Source organism: Malania oleifera, chromosome 8, assembly GCF_029873635.1.
Source record: "Malania oleifera isolate guangnan ecotype guangnan chromosome 8, ASM2987363v1, whole genome shotgun sequence".
Classification (NCBI taxonomy): Eukaryota; Viridiplantae; Streptophyta; class Magnoliopsida; order Santalales; family Ximeniaceae; genus Malania; species Malania oleifera.
This window is the reverse complement of record NC_080424.1, coordinates 17,844,409-17,865,627: the sequence shown is the minus strand read 5'-3', so window position 1 is coordinate 17,865,627 and position 21,219 is coordinate 17,844,409. Positions and strand designations below refer to the sequence as shown.

The following is a 21,219-nucleotide window of genomic DNA, read 5'->3' as shown; positions in this document are numbered from 1 at the left end:
TTTGAATTTGACCTAGGAAAGTTTGAAATTCCAATTCACCCCCCTCTTGGGAATACACCTAAGCTTTCAATTTCATATAAAACCTGACATATAAACTTTTGGCCCTCGGCCATCATATCATACCCGACTCACAGCCGTTAAAAATAAAACTGGCCCTCGCGGCCATAAACATCGTCCTGTATTTCATAAGCAATTCCAGTATTTCACAAAAACATCCATCATTTCGGTTATAAAATATTATGTACATATCGTTCACCTACCACTAAGTTTCCAGTATTTCAAAGCATAGCCCGTAGGCAACAATGAAAACATAGCATAAACAGTTTTAATCACAAAACCGAGCTTCCAACTATTTGTTTGTACTGAAAATACCATAATATATATATCCTAGATTTGAAAACGGATCTTTTGAACAGTCAATTTTAGAAACTTTACCTAAAAGCTTGAATATGCTTACTTTATAGACATTTCAAATGGTTCAATTTCATAAAAAGACTGACTTAACTTAATCCCCTTACCTATTTCCTTATTTCCTAGTTTGGGTCTCTACACATTGTTCCCAAACAACGTATCGTGTTGGGGCCATCATGATTGATTTTCATATTTTTATTTCAAATTTAATTTTTATTTTATTTCATTTTTCAAAGCAAATATGGTAATAATTTTTTTATTTTATTTTTCTAATTTATTAAGAGTCTATTTGGATCAATGATTTTGCTTTAAAAAAGGAAAGGAAAGGAAAATAAAAAAGAAAACTCATTTTTTCCTATATTTTGTACTCTAATAAATACTATATAAAATAAAGTTGGTTTAAATATGACTGCAAATTAAGAAAAACTAAATATTAATGATGTGTAAAATCAAAATTTAGTTCATAAATTTGGTGTATATATATATTAATGTTCTTTCTTACTTTCCTTGATAATCGAACATGAAAATGTGAACTCCTTAACATTTTTCTTTCTTTTTCCTAATAAAATATGACTTCCAAATGGAACCTAAGGCACCATATGGATCAAGAATTTTATTTAAAAAAAAAAGGAAAAGAAAATAAGAAAACAAATTATTTTTCATTATATTTTTTCTTTAAATCAAATATTATTAGAAATAAAATTATATTTTAATCTTATTAAAAATTAAAAAAATAAATGCTAAACGAGAAATCAAATATTTTGTTATTAATATAATATAAAATTAAGATTTTTTTCTTTTTTTAACATGAAAAAATAATATCATTCACATTATTTCTTTTTCTTTTTTTTTCAATATTTTATAAGTTTCGAAACTAACTTTAATGGATTTAAGTCATTTAACACAAAGGTAGCATGTCGGCTCTCACAAATTCTTTCATACCATTGTCCAAGTATAGCGATTTTTTTTCCCATTTTTGATTTTTTATTTAATAAAATATGAAATAACGATTTGCTCGTAACCTTCTTTTTTTTCCCATTTCGATACATCCCAAATCTCGCTGGATGGTCCAGTGAGATTTTAAGCAAAACTCGTTAGACCATCCAACGAGTTTTAAACGAGGAGGGCTATCCGATAGATGATGCGTGACACCTAAAACTCGCTGGATGGTTCAACGAGATTTACACTGCCTGGTTAAAAAATGTAATTTTTTATAAAAAGTTGAAAAGCTTATGTTAAGATGGAAAATTCCATTGCACGTGCTTTCCTTCCTTTCATACAACTCCTTATACGTGCTTTCATTCCTACAACAAGCAATCCCGTTCTTCGTGCGATTTGGGTCGATTCTCTTTTTCTTATTGAGTCTTTGGCCGAAGATATGAGAGGATACATTCCAATATTTTGAAATATTCTCTAATTAATTTGTAGACTCACTCAAATTTTATTTCCCTGTATAACTATATTTTCCTACCCATAATGTATTTCCTTGTATTCCTGTACCCCTGTATTTTTTTATTTGCAGAAAAGGTGAAATGAATAAAAGGGCCTGGTTGTATTGCAGGCATATGTACAAAAAAACTAGATAAAATAAGAAAAAGAGATGTTATAAAAAAAAAAAAAAAGGAACCCGATTGAATGAAATAAAAAATGTTATGAAAAAGGACCCTTTTAAATTCAAGAAAATAAAAAGAATGTTATAAAAAATGAACTCAGTTGAATTCACACACATTCACAGTACATCGAATTATTGTAAAAATTTCAATAGAGTTTCCTTTTAAAATCGAGCATATCCATCCATGCACCTGTTCAAAGAAAACAATTTTCCATCGGGAATACCAATATGGTCACAACGTTTATTCACAACTTTCATTCACGACTGTCATAGACAACTTTCATTAACATGTACTTGTTGGGAAAAATAAATAAACATTCCCAATTATACATAAATAATGCAACAAGGTTATACAAATGAAATAAAAATAATCGATGCTATATAAATGAAATAAATATAATTGATGCTATACAAATGAAATCAAAAGAATGAGACTACTCAAATGCCACAGGGAGGTCGTTTTCGGTTTTGGCGTGGCTGTCGTCTTTGTTTGTCCTCTCTTTCCTAGTCATCTCCATTTAGTGTTATGTCCCATTGTCGTCCTGTACATCTATCATCTCAGCCAAGAAGTACTGCATAATCAGCATCTATATGAAGCGGATGGGGAGATGACTTATATAATGAATTTGGACGAGAACGAGGTGGTATGGCGGGTGCATCCACATCCTTCGCATCTACAAAGTCGTCCAACAAGAATGACATAGATGGGGTGGCAGCAGAATCGGATGGGGCATTTGGCTGTCTACTAGACGGTCCCACAATATCAACTCCTGGCGAAGATTTGTACAGTGCTGACGAGCCAAACACGTACTCGCTCTGTACAATAGGCGGCTCACCAAAACGACTCCATGAATGACTGGATGCACGCGGAGCATGTCCTCCTCACACTGGAGCTACTCGACCTCCTTGTGCAGTCGAATCAAGTCGAGGTACATGGGTCTGTCGTCCGTCCTCGTAGAAAAGCTCTAATCCAGCTTTCACTAAACTCTGTACTACAAGATCTAGAGATATCAAATCTACCTCATGCAGTATGTCAGCATGTAGCATTGGAAAAATTTTGGTTAATACATTCACATCGTAACATACACATAAACAAAGTATAACGTGTGGGTTAATGTCTTCTTACGAGGCTCATATATACAGAAGCGGTCCTATCTGCGATGCGTCATGTGATGGACCTATACTAGCTAAAGTATGGGTCATCCGGATGCAAAGGACCATCCTCCAACTCGACCGAGATGATATGTTCTCGTCAATGCTCCCATGCAGTCATATACATCTCGTGTAAAGTTGTTCAGTTCGTCACTCCTTGACCGCATCCATCAATTGTATGTAGGTCATGCCCTTGTACATGTACCCCCAACATCGAGAAGGGGTTAAGAATGCCCTGGCGATAACTAAACTGCCACAGAACTTGGTCAGGGAGATACCACTTGATAATATGAAACATATGAGTAGCATTCGAGCTACCCACAAGTCATTCCCGACCGTATAATCGGTGGGTAAGTCGGCTATAACGTCATTGGTGTAGGGCCTCCATATGAACTGCACTTAAACATAAGTAAAATTTAAGCAGACTATACATATCTCGTACAAAAAAACTTTGATTTGCTAGACTTTAGGTGGACTATACTTCATGCTCCCGGTGCATATCTAACTCAAACCTGTACCAGAGTAATGTATGTTGCGCAACTAACGATGCCCTCATCTCGTCCCTCCATCTGTACAAAATGAAAACGTAAGTATTCGAATGTAACGAGCAATAAGTGCTGCGAAGTAGTATTCGTAGTACTTAGAGCACAACTACATTGTAATTACTGTTGTTACTAACTGGTATGTAAGTGGGACTAGGCTTGTACGTAGCGTGCTACAGTCTCTGCATCTGCATATGCCCATAGATGACGAAACTACTCCTCTAGATACTGCATACGGATGCAGGCATCTTGCATATCGGTGTCAGGTGGCATGACCCCTAACAACTGCTCACACATACGACACAGTGCGAGTCATCCCTACCAGTATGCAGGATCGTCTACTGGTCCAGTGGTATGACTAGTGACGGGCCTTCTGTCAATGGGCAGGCCGAACAAAACCGCAACGTCTTCAAGTATGATAGTTGCCTCAATGCGTGGTAGGTGGAACTTATGTGTCTCCAGTCTCCATCACTCCACGATGTTGTCACCAAATGCCAATTCAACTGGATATGGCCAATACAATAAATCTCGTAAAATTTCCCCTTGCGAATCCATCTAACAATGTAGTTATCTGCATCGAACAAGTGCTCTAGGTATTGCGTGTCCCCTCGATGGTACAAGGGATCGCTGTAACCCTCAGCCCACGCTCGGTTGGACCGATGTTGCTCGCCAAGCATCAACACGGAGCGATCAATCGACCTTGGATCGATCTTGCAAATTCTACAAAGTGAAATACAGTAAATATATAACTAAAATGATATAAAGTAGTAACATTCGTATACATGCTAATAAGTCAATGCGATGGGCCAGTTGTAGCCCCAAGTTGCGTCATTCTTGGACACTTTGTGCGGTTATGTCCTTCTTCACGACATATGCTGCACACGCTCTTCTTTCTACCTTCTCTTGCGTCCATCTCATTACATAGACGTGAGCTCTTAGGCCGACCTTTATGCCGAGCATATGTAGGATTTGCATGCAAAGTTAGCAACGAGGATGCTAGCCAGTATGTGGTGGTTGCTAAACAAGATTTCGTTGCACCGTAACCAGAATGCTTGGATGCCTATCCGATATCAGACAAATGTCGTGCCTATCACTAATGGAATGAAAACAACACATAAATCAATTTCATGTGTGCAGGTTTTCCTCTTGGACAATAGCAAATGCAAGGGAAAAGATTTTCTTATTTGCATCCAGATACGTCGCAATTAGGAGTTTACCTTTGTACTTACCGTATGAGTATGTCCCGTTTATACATATAACGGGAGGATAATGACAAAAACCTTCAATGGATGCTGCAAACGATCAAAATGTAGATACAAACGTTGCGAAATTTTTGCATCCTATAATAGGAGTCCACCTCCACTTTAAACTACTTGAATTTTGAATTTGAGTTTTTTTAATACTATTAATGATCAGTGTAATTGAAATTTTATAATATTATTATTTTCATATTATACAACTCATAGAAAATATAATTTATACATATATTTAAAAATATATATACTTTATACATTTTTTACTATTTTAATATTAATTTATAGTTAAATCAAGTTAAATCAAGTGAACCTCAAGTTTTACAAACTTATCAAGTTCTAGTTAAACAATTTTGTGATCATCACCAAATTAATTTGTTTATAATATATATTAGAATAACATATTTATTTTGATCATTTAAAATATTTCAATTCAATTGTAACCTTTTTCTACCACAATTTTTGCACAAACCCAAATTGATTTGTTCTTGTAAATTCAATTCCAAGATTTTCTTTTTGTTCATTTTAAAAGTCAAACTAACCATAATCTTGTCGTTAAAATTCAATTTGGTTCGAATATATTTACCTTTGGTTTTGGAGTCTAAAATTCCGCCAAGAGTGATTGAAATTTAAGAAATGCAAATTTAACTAAATTTTGAAAAATAATATAAGTTTGTTTGGTACAATCCAATCACAATTCACAAATTTCCATTTTAATTAGTTCTTTCCAAATTTGAACAAAAATATATTTAAAACTAACAACAAATTTACAACAAACTTAAAACAAAAACAAATTTAATTAAGTAAAATACAATAAACATATTCAATTATACATTAAATATATAACAATTATACATTAAATATATAACAAATTCAAAGTCAAATACAAATAACATATTGGACCCAAACCTTAGATTGGGGGTTTTCGGATGCAGATTTCAATTACAAAATTGAAAGCACAAAATACTAATTTATGAATCCAAATAACAAATATTTGAATCAAACTACCAAATCCTTGAATCAAACTAACATTTCTCAATGAAATAATATAAGTGTTTAGGGTAAGCAAAATACATACCTCATCTCCCCTTTTTTATACCTTCCTTCCCAACATTCCTCCTCCCTCCAACGGTCACCTACTACGAGCTACATTTCTCCTCCCTCCCTCAAACGGTCACTTGCTGCGAGTCTAATCTCCAAGTCCGCTGATGCTATCCTCTCCTCTTTGTCACTATTCTCTACAAGTTTGAGAGGAAAATGGAGAAGGAAGGAGACTTGAAACACCTAAGCAATTAAAATTCGCTGGATGATCCAGCGAGATTTAAGCAAAACTCATGTTAAATAAATAAAATTGTATTATTCCAGAATTGATTACCAAATGAATATACAGAGTATCAGTATTTATACTAGTACATGAGCTAACTCAACTAAAAAAATGAATTAAAAACTGATTTAACAACTAACCTAACAATTAGCTAAACTAACTAAAACAATATATGTTAATGCGCTCCCTCAAGATGGAGATGGTGAATAATGATTTAACATCTCCATCTTGGAATAAAAATAAAAAAATAAACTTCCATTGATGAGAAGCATGAGAGCAGCAAAGAATGCAACAACGATGGAGATGATTCGGAGAAGATGTCGATGCATAGAGCAGGCGAGACGTGTCGGCGAAGACGAAAATTGCTGCGAAGTGAAGAAAAAAAATATGGCCAAAAAAACGAAGGAAAATCCTGAAAAAAATTTCCTTCAAAAAATCAAGAAACTCCAAGAGATCAATTGTCTCTGAGAAGGAGTGACGAAACATGGCATAACTTGAGCAGGAATGGCCGATCGGCCGATCAAACCCAATATGAGTGAGTCGGAGACGAGATGGAGACGACGACACGGACTAGCAAATCAAACCAGAGATGAGAGTGGAGAGCTGCGAAATCACTCTAAAGTGCGAAACTCTTGACTGGCAATCACTGCAACTAAAAACAAATCAAAGAAAATAGAGATATACCGAGCCACATTCTAACACGGGTGCCGAAATAAGGACACCGGAGCCGGAGAAGCAATCAAAAAGCCTGAGGTCGCAAGAGAATCTTGACATTGATGTCCTTCTTGCCAAAAATCAAGTAAAATTACCGGGAATCAACTTCAACTGAGATAATGGAACAGCAGATATGGAAGGGATTTCTTGAAGACTTGTTCCAAAATTCCAATTGCCACCATTTTTTTTTTTTAACTAATAGCAACAAACAACATCTTTGCTCAACAATCAGCAAGAGATAAAACAAAATTTCATCCAAACTTCAAAGAAAAATCAAACAAGACCAAGAAGCCGATGACTGGATTCACCCATGTAATTGGGTTCACGAACGTATATCCACAAACTGTTGGAGGCTTGCAACACCTAGACTTATGATGTTAAATAATCATCACAAGCACCAGTTTCTCGAGGAGTTCTTAAAGCGGCAGTAGCAGGAAAGACGAGAGAAACACCTCCACCTACACCTGCACTTTGGCAACGAGCATTTGACGCAAGAAGGGCAATTGCAAGAATTGAAGTCGCAAAGGTTTAATGGATTGCAGCTACAGAGTTTGCATTCACAACAAATTGGTCTTTCCAGATGAAGAGAACAACCAACACAGCAGTAAATCCATGAGGATTAGAAACAGGACATCCCACATAGCCACTTCCAGAAGCGACAAGCTTTACGGCTCTCATGATTTTTTTTGGAATTAAAGGATCCGGGTTTGGGACCACAAAATCAGTAAAACCTCTATGCCGAGTATTGAAGTAGGTGGAAGGCCTTCAATGGATTTTAATTCCTCCTCAAGAAGAAACCAAATCTCTTTTTTCAGCATCTTAATCTTGGCGAGCTCTCGGCACTTGTCGTACAAGTTGGGGAACTCTGGCGGCGACATGGGGAGGGGCGGTCCCAAAAGAAGTAAATAAAATAAAGCAATAATGGAGGTGCTCTCGTCGGAAGATTTGGGCGCAGTGTAGGAATTCCAATTTGCCAGAAGAGACGACGAAGATCCCATCATCAACTGATCGTTGCTGTCGGAGCCCTTGACGACCAGCGGGTACTTGTCGTCGATGTCCAGATCGGTGTTGAGCATCAGCAGCGGCGCGATGTCCATGTACTCAATCTCCATTTTGGAGTTCAATTCTTTGCACAACTTCATCGCAACACAAACAAGACCTTGATTGAAAGAAGCTCTGCGAAGAGAATCACAAAGAGCCGCAACGAAAAACGCTCTGATACCATGTTAAATAAATAAAATTATATTATTTCGGAATTAATTACCAAATGAATATACAAAGTATCAGTATTTATAGTAGTACATGAGCTAACTCAACTAAAAAACTGAATTAAGAACTGATTTAACAACTAATCTAACAATTAGCTAAACTAACTAAAGCAGTATATGTTAATAACTCACTAGACCATCCAACGACTTTTAAGTACCACGCGTCAACCATTGGACTGTTCTTGTCATTTAAAACTCACCCGATGGTCAAACGAGTTTTCTTTTCTTTAAATCTCGTTGAAGCATAAGACGTATTAAAATGAAAAAAAGTTCCAATCAAACCATTAATTAATATTTTTATTAAATAAAAAAATCAAAAATGGAAAAGACTAAGTATAGCCCTTCGTTCTTTTTATTTTCTGCTAAGCTGCACGGTCAGTCCTCACCCACTCACTTCGACCTTCAACGAATGCTCTGATAAACCAAGACCAAACGCATTAGCCGCACAGGGCCATGGGAAGAGCACTTCTGAGCTTCTCTCTATCCTCAAGCTTCTACCCTTTCTCTCTCCTCTCTCAAGCCAAACGCTATCCTCTTGCCAAACTATCAGCTCCACGTAGGGTTTTACGAGGGTTTAGGCCTCTTTGCTCCGCCACCGTCGTTGAACCAGACCAGGAACTACAACCCGCAAAGCATTCCATTCTTCTGGAAAGACTGAGAATTAGACACCTCAAAGACGCTGCTAAAGCAGTAGCGCCACAGACGAGACCGCCCCCAACATCGGTTTCCGCTCAGAAGGAAGTTGAGGATGGTTCGAAGAAGTCGAGGAAGATGATCGATTGGAGTTTTGAGGACTTAGGCCTGAGTGAGGAGGTGATGGGGGCTGTCAAGGCGATGGAAATTTCAGTTCCTACTGAGATTCAGTGCATTGGGATACCTGCTGTGTTGGAAGGGAAAAGTGTGGTGTTGGGTTCTCATACTGGCTCTGGCAAGACTCTGGCTTACATGCTACCTCTTGTTCAGGTTACATTTTGTGCTTCTCCACTCATTTGATTGCTTTACATTTTCCTTTTAAGTGACTCAACAATCTTTGCTCCAATGCTTTTCTGTTGTGAGTCTAGTACTAAGGCAGGGCCAGGATTTTGTCTGAGCGGGGTGGCCAGATTAGACTTAATAAAATTTCCCTAATTTCATACATTTCTCATATTTTATTTGTGATTTAATGAGCAAAGTAACCAATTGCTTTGAGCTAAAGCATAATTTTTAATAAAACACTCTAGTTTGACTTTTGTTTATGGAAATTATGCATTTGATTCTAGATCATAAATGGGTTTAAATATATTTGTAAAACTACTTTTTATACTCCTATGTACTATTTTTTCGTTTCCAAAAAATTGGAGGCCCTATAGCCCTATGAACTTGTTGATTTAACACCTAAAACAATATAGAAGAAGAATAAATGAATGTATAAACTTTGAAGTTTGAACGAAAAAATGTATCTGTATATACAATAAACAAAATAGAATACAAATAGATTCTTTAAAAGAGAAATTACTTAAGAAATACAGATATTATCAGAATATAGTTTTATATGAATTTTGGGGCCTACATCTTAAACCCAATCAATCAGAAGAAAAAGATTTTCTTTTTTTCATAAAAATAATATCTGTCAAATATTGATTTTTCATTAGTCTTATTGGTATTTCACAATGTCATAGTGCATTTTAAAAGGGTTTGCTATGGGGTAGAGGGAAGGCTAACGAAAATCATATTTTTGAGTGTTCCACGGAGGGGGGAGGGGGGAGGGCATTGGGATTTTAATATTTGATGTAAGAGAAAAGTGTATAAAATTATTTTGGGCCTCTCAATGGAGCAGAAATAGCGAAAATGAGTTAAAAAAAATCTTAAAACATCTTTTGTAATGTGCTTTGGTTATATTGTTATCTTACAATTGAGTAGAAGATAATTTGCCCCTTCCCATGAAAAAGTAATTTTTTCCCTTTAGAGCCCAAAAGAAGTAAAGAACACCCAGAGTGACCTTGGGAGGTATTAAATTTAAAATTTGAAATGGAATAGAAAGGGATTGAGAGGGATTCTAGAAACAGGATAAGCTTGCCTGATTGTGTTCCTCAATGGGCCTCTAAATGGACCCAAAAAGAAAATTTAACAGGGAGCCAGTTGTGTAGTATTAATGGGAAAATCTTTAAAGTCATAGTAATATAAGAGAGAATTTTGAGGGGTTAGGGATCTTCCTATAGCTTAATGGGATCTTGGTGTGATGCCTTATTATGTTTTGGGGCTTAATTTTTTAATTGCACTATTGGTTCTTAACTGCTTTGGTAATTTGTAAACTGTTCTATAATGGTTGAAATTGAAACTTTGCTACTGAAAAAATTGGCATGCTTTTGATGCATTGCCCCATTTTTTTTTGTCATCTTATGAACAAATTCATCATCATGAGTAGGTTATGAGTATCTGTGATGGTAAATTTTCTTTAATAGCTCTACTTTAGAGAAATGGATATGTGAGTAAAAATAATGTTGTGTTGTACAAAATGAAATACATGCGTAGCTTTTTGTCAATATATTTCTATGAGGAAATTTTTATTTGGTTGTGCAATTGTGTTCAGAAGCAGTAGAAGTGTGCTGATTATGCTTGTTATTGTAACAATGGTTTGCCAACAATCTTTTTAACAGAATGCTGAATTTGTTGAATATTTAGCTACTAAGACGAGATGAGGCATTGTTGGGCATGCTAATGAAGCCAAGGCGTCCCCGAGCTGTTGTGCTATGCCCCACGAGGGAGCTGTCGGAGCAGGTTGTTATATATATAAATTTATTTATTTATTTATATTCTTTATGCTAAGGGGTCATTTTCAAATTGAGACTTGACCGATGTAATTAACGTTATGGAGATTTTAGGTATTTCGTGTGGCAAAGGCTATAAGCCATCATGCACGATTCAGGTCTACTATGGTAAGTGGTGGTGGCCGTTTGAGGCCTCAAGAGGATGCACTGAGCACACCAATTGACATGGTAGTGGGGACCCCTGGCAGAGTTTTGCAACATATTACGGAGGGAAACATGGTTTATGGTGACATCAAATACTTGGTGAGGGCTCTGCACATTTATTGACTTTATGTTCTATGAGAAGATTGTTAAATTTATGCTGTTTTAATATGTATGTACCTTGCTGAGTGGAACCATCAACGAAAAAAAATATGAGTTTTAGATAACTTTCTTTTTGTTAGAAGTTAATTTTTAGAAAATTTGAACCAAAAGAGTTAGAATTCTTTTCCAAGTAAATTAGGGCTAAGTATAGCCATCATCCCTTAATTAAATTATCCAAATGATAGGAGCTAAAATAAACCACCACCTCCAACCTATTTTTGGAAAATGAATTTTGAAAAAATACAAGCTTTAGATATCTTTCTTTTTGATAAAAAAATTTTCTTTTTTTTTTAATTGAAAATTTAAAAGAGTTAGAATTATTTTCCTTCCAAGTAAATTAGGGCTAAGTATAGCTATCATTCCTTAATTAAATTATCCAAATTATTGGAACTAAAATAGGTCACCACCTCCAGCCTATTTAACTTGAATTGTTGTAGCGTAATTAAAGTCTGGACCTCTAAGTAATGAAAGTCAAGTAGTAGGGACTTAGAAATGGATCACTATCTGGACTTAGCATATTCAAAAATAATAAGAAGCTTAATCATCCATTTGACAGGAATCTTGATAGTGGCCATCAGTTCAAACAAACACGATTTGAGCAATAGGAGTCCAATAATATATCCAAAATATTTAAGCTCACTATAAGCTTCCCCTATGTTTCCATAATGCTATTTTTGTAGTCTTTTTAATTTGCATTTGCTTCTAGTTACTATTTTCAGTGCTTTCACCACTTGACAAATGTGCCAACTACTCCCATCTTTGCTATGTCATACTAGCGTTCTCTATTCCAATGAGCTGCAAGGCTCTTTTTCAAGAAAATATTCTTATTATTTTTGGGAAAAATAAGCAAAAACTATATTGTTACTCCAGTACTAGGAAACATCCCTACAAGGAAGTTTAGAGTACAGGAATTAAGTTGCAAATTGAGAAGGTGAATGAACTTCGGGAAAGGCCCATTATGCACCTCAATTTGCCCTTTCACCTTTTTTATTTTTTTGGAAAAGTTAGTATGTTTAAGTCTTTTAAGGCTTATAGAACTATGCATTCAATTTAAACTAAGTATTCAACATAAAGTAGGGATCAAACAATAATCATGTCATGATCAAACATGCTATTATACACAAATAATAAAAATAATACATTTGTATCAATATATGGCAATCATACCATGATTTGACGTTTAAGCAAAACGATGGCCAGACCAATAATAAAGAAAATAAAGAATTAATTAGACCATGATTCAACACCTAAGTCTGTAGGGAATGCTTAAATTGAGCAAACAGGATGATAACAATTCATTTCTTCATAAGCAAAGAAACAGTGGATAACAATTCATGATAATCCAGATATCAACAACGAAAATATTAACTCAAAACACACAAAGCTGGCTATGGGTTTGCTTTTGGATGAATCCCCAAGATGCGTACTTCTTCCCTTTGAATGGGAAATCAATCCCGTACTTGTTCAAATATCTCTATGTGAGGGGGCCAAAGACACCAAAAGCACAACACAATTTTTTTTTTTTTTATCATAAACATCATGCTATCATACATCCATATACCTGAATCATAAAATTAACTCATTACTTCCTGATCAAATGGCAATGAAAATAATATCTTGATCATAATCAACAGGAAATGAAATCATATGCACGCTTCTATTGGTTAACCATATTCGTAAAAGATTCAACACCCATCAGTGGACATTTTGCTTTAAGGAGTGATCTTGATTGATCTTTAAGCTTGTAGAGATAACCATATAAAAAGAATTACTTATAAGAAACCTTAGCATTAAAGAAAAGCCAATTTTCACTCTGTGATTCTGACAGTCTTGATTAATAAAATGTTTGCAGTCCTCACATAGTACTAGCTCTCTTCTTTTTTGAATGGCCCTAAGAAGGCTCCCTAATTTTATTTATTTATTTATTTATTTAATTTTAAATTTTTTAGTTGGCAAAACGAGAGCCCTAAAGTTAGGGTTTTGCCTTGGTAGCCAAGGAGGCCATCCAAAGGTTCAAAATTGCTAAAAGTAATTAACAGATGAAAAATAGGGAATTCTAAAGTGATGAGCACATTAATTGAGGGAAAGAGCCCATGAAATTGCTTAAAAAAGGAAATTCGGTGTTAAGGACAATAAAGTGTACATACCTCACCAGGCATGTGCGGAATGGTCACCTTGCAGGGCTTTTCTTATTTGTTCTTTTGAATCTTTTTTGATCCTTGCACATTTTTAAGCACAAAAAGTCTTGTTTAGGTGAAATATTTTCTCTTTCTGTAATTTTAAGTTTAAAATACTCTTGTAATGCCCAATTAATTTCAAAATTGATATATATATATTATCAATTTTGGGCTTGAAACACATAAATTGACTATGGGCTTTCAATTTTTAATGTTCTTGGACTTGGCACACATGCATGAAAATAAGCCCATAGGCTGGAGCCAAAATGGGGTGCCTACAGTATGGGTACTTTTATCAAGTTCATAAGATAAGCATGCACTTGTATGTTAAAAAGAAAAGCATGTACTCTATCATGTCCTTAGATTAATCTATTGGTACTTGTAAATGATGATGCTGATTGTTTAGTAGGTGCTGGATGAGGCAGATACCATGTTTGATCATGGTTTCGGTCCTGATATTCGCAAGTTTCTTGGTCCACTAAAAAATCGTGCATCAAAACCAGATGACAAAGGATATCAAACTGTTTTGGTCACAGCAACAATGACAAAGGTATTGTATCTTCTAGTGTAATCTATTCTGTTCAATGATAAAGGTGTACTAGCAAAATCATAAGTCATAAAGCTATATTTTTCCCGGTTGTCCTATCTAAGGTGTGTGAATAGTTCACCTTTTTGTATTGTTTTTCGTTATCCTCTAATAAAAAATTATGATTTTTTAAATAAATTTATATTTGTGCAGTCAGCAGCAAACTTCATAAAATATTACATTTGTTTTTCTATGCCTTAACTTTGTTTTTACTTGTCAGTATTTCTGTGATTTTTACATATTGAAAGGGCACATTCTCTAGAACTGTTATAACTTAGAAGACTCAAAATCTGATCACTCATGACCATTGCAATTTTCTACTATCCCACTGATATGGAGGGCAAGGAAATTGTGTTAGAAGGCCTTTTCCTTTTATGTAAAGGTACTTCCATTGAGGAAGGAAAGCCATAGAAAATGAAGGATGAGATATCCGCCCAAATCATATTTCCAAAAAAAAAAAGAGAAAAAAAAAGATGGAAGAGAAAAGGAAAGCTAGAAAAGAAACGAACGTGCAAACCAAGCACACTGAAAATCCTGAAAACAAATCCCTCTGAAGCAACAAGGGGAAAAAGCCCATAGTGACAGGGAAGAAATTCAATTGTATAAAGGAATGATAAATGTTGACAGGGAAGGAACTTTAGCTTTGTAAGACATGGAGGGAAAAAAAAATCTAATGATAGAACTATCCAAGCTCTAGACCTTAGAATTCCTACTAGATGAAGGTCGAAAAGCATCCGCAAACTAAGCAAGCTATAAGCTCACCCACCTCTTTATCATTAATATTCTTGCAAAAATTAGAGTTTTATGAAAAGAATTCCCATCAACAATCATGAAAGGATGCTTTGCAATCCCACTTGACTGCTCAAAGCCCAATCCCAACTCCTTTTCTCCCGTCAAGCTTCATGATGGTCCTTTGGAAGTTGCAAAAAAGCTAGTCGACTTTCGGAAGGCTGTCCCCCCTATAGGACTTCTCCTCACAGGGAGCTGCAACTCAGGAGGAGACGGTTTTGGACAGGATACCTCCTATATCTCCAAATGATACTGGAAGACTAGCCCTTGTCCTAGCCCCTAGCACTAGCCATGACACTTTAGGTGCCAATTCCAATTTTGAGGATTTGGTTGACAAGCCCAATTTTGAAACTTTGAATGACTTGGAATCAGATAGCGCTCAAAAACAGGTATCTGTTTGGGTCCTTTGGAAGCTGAAATCGGTAAGCAAAACCAGAGGTGTGTCCTTCAAAGGGTTTGAGGATAGAGCCTTACTGTTGTTTGAGGATATTTGAAAGAAAGAGGAGAGGAATTGGGAAGCAATCACAAAAAATTTGTGGGAAATATAAAAAAAGTTGGATACTAATAGGGAATTAAAGCACTTGGAATGCACAGTGAATTATGGAAAAATAGGAGGGTGCTCAACAATGGAAGAGGCATGCAGCAGCTGAAGCCTTTGTGTCAAATCATGTTAAAAAAAATCATTTCCTGGAATGTGAGGGGTTTTAATGACAAAGTTAAGTGGAGCATAATCAAGTCCTTTCTTAAGGATTGGAGGGTGACGTGGTGTGCTCACAAGAAACTAAGGTGGAGATGATGGAGCAACTCTTGATCAATGAACTCTAGGGCTGAGAAGCTTGTGATTGGATGTCCCTTGGAGCAGTAGGTAGCTCAGGGGGTATTCTAGTCTTGTGGAAGCCTGATGTTGTGGAATTGTTGGATCACTCCATAAACTCCTCCTCAGTCTCTTGTTTGTTCAAAAGCATGAAGGATAACTTTTAGTGGATTTTCACAAGGGTGTATGGCCTAGGTGAAGGACCCCCTTGGTCTCTTTTTTGGGATGAGCTCTTTGGTAGGATGCTCCTTGGATTATTGGAGGTGATTTCAATATGATTGTATATCCACATGAAAGAAGTGCGGGTAGCCCTGTAACCAGTAGCATGAGAGAATTCCTTGACTTTATTAATGTGAATGCCCTTGTTGATCTCCCTCTCATTGGTGGCAACTTCACTTAGTCCATCTCTAGGGAGCCGCCTTTGCAAGGATCGATAGGTTCCTAATTACGGTTGGTTTGAAACTTCAGTTTCCTCACATGATTCAAAGTATTCTTCCTAGGCCCATCTCAGATCATTTCCCCATCTCCTTTGACACAGCGGGAGTTAAATGGAGGCCAACTCCCTTTCACTTTGAGAATATGTGGTTAAAGCATGATGGTTTAGGGGAGTCAGTGAAAACTTGGTGGTCTTCTATTTTGGTCTCGGGGAAGGTTAGTTTTGTGCTTGCCTCAAAGCTAAAAGTAATAGAAGAAAAGCTTAAAATTTGGAATAGAAACACCTTTGGGAATGTCCAAGTGAAGAACATTGTTATCACTAATGGCATCAAAGAGATTGATGAGCAAAAATTAATCCAGGGCCTTAATGATAATCAGAGAGCCAAAAGAGCTTTGCTTAAGAAGGAATTGTACGAGGTTTTTAATCTTGAAGAGATATCTTGGAGGTAGAAATCTAGAGCTCCATGGCTCAAAAGAGGGTGACCGTAATACAAAATTCTTTCATTGGACAGCAAATGCTCACTGTAGAAGTAACACCCTTTCTAGCATTGAAATTGGGAAGTTACCTTAACCAAGGAAGAGGACTTTAGAAAATGTATTTGTGATTTTTATAAAGACCTCTACACCAAATCCAAGTCTTAAAGACGTACAGTGGATGGCATCAATTTCAGATTTTTTCAGTTCCTCCATTGCATATTGGCTTGAGAGACCTTTTGAATAAACAAAAGTACTCCAAGTTATTAAAAATTGCAATGGGGATAAAGTGCCTAGGCCTGATGGTTTCTTCTTGGCTTTCTTTCAGGCTAACTAGAGCCTCCTCAAACATGATTTGTTAAACATGTTTGAGGAGTTCCATTGATTTGGAAAATTTGTTAGTTGCATAAATAACGCCATTGGTCAGTATTAACATGCTTTTGTGGCTGGAAGACAGATTATGGATGCTACCCTTATTGCTAATGAAGTGGATGCCTATCTGAAGGAGGGAAAATGGGGAACAGTGTGCAAACTGGACATGGATTGCTCAATGTATCAAAACCCCAAGCTTCTCAGTGCTCATTAATTGTTTCCTTTTGATTTCTTTCGCTCCTCGAGAGGCTTGAGGCAAGGAGATCCCTTGTTCCCTTTTCTGTTTATTTTGGTCATGGAGGTGCTTAGCTTCGTGCTGATGAAAGCTACTAAAGGGAGGGATATTTAGAGGTTTCAGGGTGGGCAGAAATGGAAGGATTACATAAGTTTCTCATCTTCTTTTGCAGATGATACTATTATTTTTTGTGAAGATGATCCCTTAATATCCTCAACCCTCCAAGCATTTTGTTAGGGGTTGAAGCTGTCTCAGGCCTAAAAGTGAACCTTGGCAAAATGATCTTATTCCAATTGGGGAGTACACAGGGGAAACTTTCCTTGCTGGTCTCTTGGGTTGTAAGATGGAAACCTTTCCCATTAGTTACCTCAGTCTCCCTCTTGGAGCCAAATTCAAAGATAAAGGAGTCTGGGACCCTATTATCGAAAAGTTTGAAAGGAGATTGGCAGGATGGAAAAGAAATTTCTTATCAAAATGAGGCAGATTCACTCTTATAGCACTTTGACAAATCTGCCAATTAATTCATGTCTCTGCTTCCCTTATGGGCCTCAGTTGCTATGAGATTGGAGGGAATTTAGAGAAGATCTCTTTGGGGAAGCTTAGGGGAGGAGTTTAAATACTACCTAGTTGGATGGGAAGTGGTCAAACAATCCATTTGTTCAAGAGGTCTGTGGTTGAAATCCCTTCTCACTTACAATAAAGCCCTCTTTGGGAAGTGGTTATGGAGGTTCATGAAGGAGAAAAACCACTTTTGGTGGATTATTATTGTTTCTAAACGTGGACTAGAGCACAATGATTGGACAACATGCAATGGAAGAGGTCCCTGTGGAGTGGGTGTTTGGAAATTCATTAGGAAAGGATGGGGTGATTTTTTTTTTTTTTTTTTCCAATTTGCGACACTTCAAGTGGGGGATGGAGCCAATGTTTACTTTTGCCATGATCTGTGGCACGAGACCCATAATCTTAGAGCTGCATTTCCTTCAGTATACAACTTGACTTGTTACAGAAATGCTCTTATCAGTCATCATCTCTAAATCATTGTTCAGGGAATTTTCTGGGACATTCCTTTACAAGGAACATGGCAGATTGGAAACTTCACACTCTGAATTCTGCAGATTTCTATACAATTTCCGTCACCAAAACATCCCTAACGTGCCAAAATGGGTTTTTGGATAAAAATGCCATTTTCTATGTTAAATCTTTTTATGAGAAGCTCTTGCCATTGGGAACAATTTGCAATTGCTCTTCTTGGATTCGCATTTGGAGGACAGCAGCCCCTTTAAAGGTTGCCTCTTTTGCTTGGGAGTCTGCATGGAAATATTTTAACCCTCAACAATCTGCAGACAAGAGGGCTTGCAGTCACGGATCGGTGTTTTCTCTGTATGGCTGATGCAGAATCAGTCAACCACATTCTTCTCCACTGCCCCTGGACAAGGAACATGTGGAATTTGGCTCTTTCCTTGACTGAGCAGCATGGATTACGACAAATTCAGTTGGAGGGGAGATTTGGGCTTGGAAAGGCATTAGGGCCACAAAGGAGAAGCGAAAGGCTTTGAACCTCATTCCTCTCACCATCTTTTGGTGGGCTTGGGAAGAAAAGAAATAAGAGAGCCTCTTAAAGATTCATCTACTCTGATTCAGACCTGCAAAGCCCAATGGATTACTGCTGTTTCCAGCACACTTAGTGAGAACATTGTTAATGATCATTTTGTAATCCTTGATGTTTGCGACACTCTACCGGGTGGTTGATGTTTTGTAGCATGGGTTGGCATCCACTTAAAATAATATATTTACTTTTTGCTGATAAAAAAAAAAAAACAATTTTGAAAAGAAATATAGATGCATTATGCAATAAAAAGAGTTGATGAAGCCTGTACAATGGTAGCAAAAGAAGCATTCCCCACCCACACATCTCCCAAAAATTAAGAGATCACCCACTTCATATCTAATGAAATGAAAGAACAAAGAAGAAATCTGCAAAATGAATTTCCACGGACACTCATGAGTGTCCCAAACACCAAGCTTAGCAATTGACCCATTTTCCTGCGTGCAAAATTTGCTTTTAAGAACTTTTTTCCAGAGGGTGTTAATCTCTAAAGGAAACCATCATAACCACTTACCCATCGAGCAATATTTTTAGTCTGGCGCCTAAGCCCAGGACACCCAGTGTATCCAAAAGAAAAAAAGAAAAAAAAAAATTTTTAGATACCAAGTTACCAAGACTTGGACCCTTTCTGCCTTAGATCATAAAGTAATTACCTAAATGATCTCTCTTTTCACCCACGTTTGACCATATAAAGTCCCTTAGAATCCTCTCTATCTCATGATTTTTCATCTACCAACATGATTTTTCATCTACCAGCTTAATTGGATTTCTAAAAAAGGACCAAATAAAAAATAAAATAAAGAGGAACACATAAAAGGCAAGCTTATCAAGATGCTTCGACACTTCAGTGACTACCTGATCCCAAAAAACCGAAGAACAAGGATTTCCACCTAGAGTAGGCCAAATCAGGGCTAGCGCAAGACACTACAACTTGCTAAGAGGCAACTTCTAAAGTCCTTAAACTCAAGTAAATAGTAGTGATACAACCTTTAGCCAGGTGTAATCTCATACTCTTTAGAAATATGAAGAAGTAGAAGAATTTTGTTAAAATTCTCCTTATCATTAGTGAGGAAAAAAAACATGATACCACCAACAAACTGCAAATATGAAACAACCACCTTGTCTCTCTTTATAGCAATCCCTTGCTCAACGTGCCATGACCCACATTGGTGTGTATTAGGGAGATGGTAACGTAAGGATGATTTAGACTTCAATCGTGTGAGGTACCTTTTATGGGGTAAGACCAATAGGCCTTGTGGACCAAAGTGGACAATAGCTCATTGAAGTTACGTTGATATTGAATCATTCCTAGGGTACTGACATGTGGGTGCATCTTACGAAGCGGTGTGGGTTGCTTTGATGAGGGCATTTGAGATGAGATGTGAGAGCCCATCACGATCCCACATCAGGTGTATAGTAGGGAGATCTTGCCCATAGAGACCTTATGAGACATGAAAGTCAGAAGCTGCCAAAGTGGACAATTCCTCACTGGGGTTGGGTCGAGACCGTTACACGATGCCTTTTTCTACTACCTCATCTATCAAACTACTCAAGGCATTCACACCAAGAACAAATAAAAAGGGGGACAAAGGGTGACCTTGCTGCACTCCCCTCTAAATGTTTAGAGGTTGATTCCATTATTTAAAATTGCATGAAAGAGTTTCTAGCATATGATTTTTTTCTTTTTTAAAGAATTTGACAAGCTTCTTTGGCGATGCCCTTAGAAGAAATGAATTGCGCTACTCTTTTTCTCTCACTCCTCCCTCCTGAATCTTTGTTTCGTGGATGTGTTTTGCCATGGTTCTCAAATTCCATGAGGAAGAATGTCTTAGTTGTGTTGTCTAGATCAAAGGGAGATCCTTTTATTTGCGAAGGTTTTTTTTTTTTTTAGATTTTATTTTATAAATAAGACAAATTTATTTAACCTCAGAAATGGAGTATGTGATTGGAGAACAAGGAGTCCTCGTCAACCAACTAGAAAAGTTGGAAAAACCAAAAGACAGTTGAAAATAGCAAAGAAAGACAAAATAAAATGCAATCCAAAACTCCATTACAAGAGTGCTACCTTCTAGTCTCTAGTAAGATTAGACAACGGAAGACCCTTAAAGAAACCCAAAGAGTGCACCTAGAAGGAGGCAAGGAAAATCACTCTATTCCACAAAAGCCTTGAGCATTTAGATTGACTTTTGAAAATCTTAACGTTCCTTTCAATCCACATGGTCCAAAGGATAGAAAAAGCAGCCGCATACCAAAAAGGTTTGCTATTTCTATTCTTTCCAAAACCCTTGAAATTAACCAAAACTCTTTTTCACCTTTCCTGGAGCCGTCTATTTTTCCCTTGCCAA

The 21,219-nt window shown here is 36.6% G+C and overlaps 1 protein-coding gene across 1 annotated transcript in view; it reads left to right on the top strand.

Annotated features, from left to right (window-relative positions):
• The first annotated feature begins 8,621 nt into the window (after nucleotides 1–8,621).
• Nucleotides 8,622–21,219, top strand: part of LOC131162108 (DEAD-box ATP-dependent RNA helicase 39) — a 40,853-nt gene continuing 28,255 nt past the window's right edge. The window contains exons 1-4 of the mRNA XM_058118271.1: nucleotides 8,622–9,239; nucleotides 10,938–11,033; nucleotides 11,138–11,326; nucleotides 13,973–14,113. Coding sequence (XP_057974254.1) covers nucleotides 8,730–9,239; nucleotides 10,938–11,033; nucleotides 11,138–11,326; nucleotides 13,973–14,113 — 936 coding nt within the window. The 5' untranslated portion in view covers nucleotides 8,622–8,729. The remainder of the gene's footprint in view (nucleotides 9,240–10,937; nucleotides 11,034–11,137; nucleotides 11,327–13,972; nucleotides 14,114–21,219) is intronic.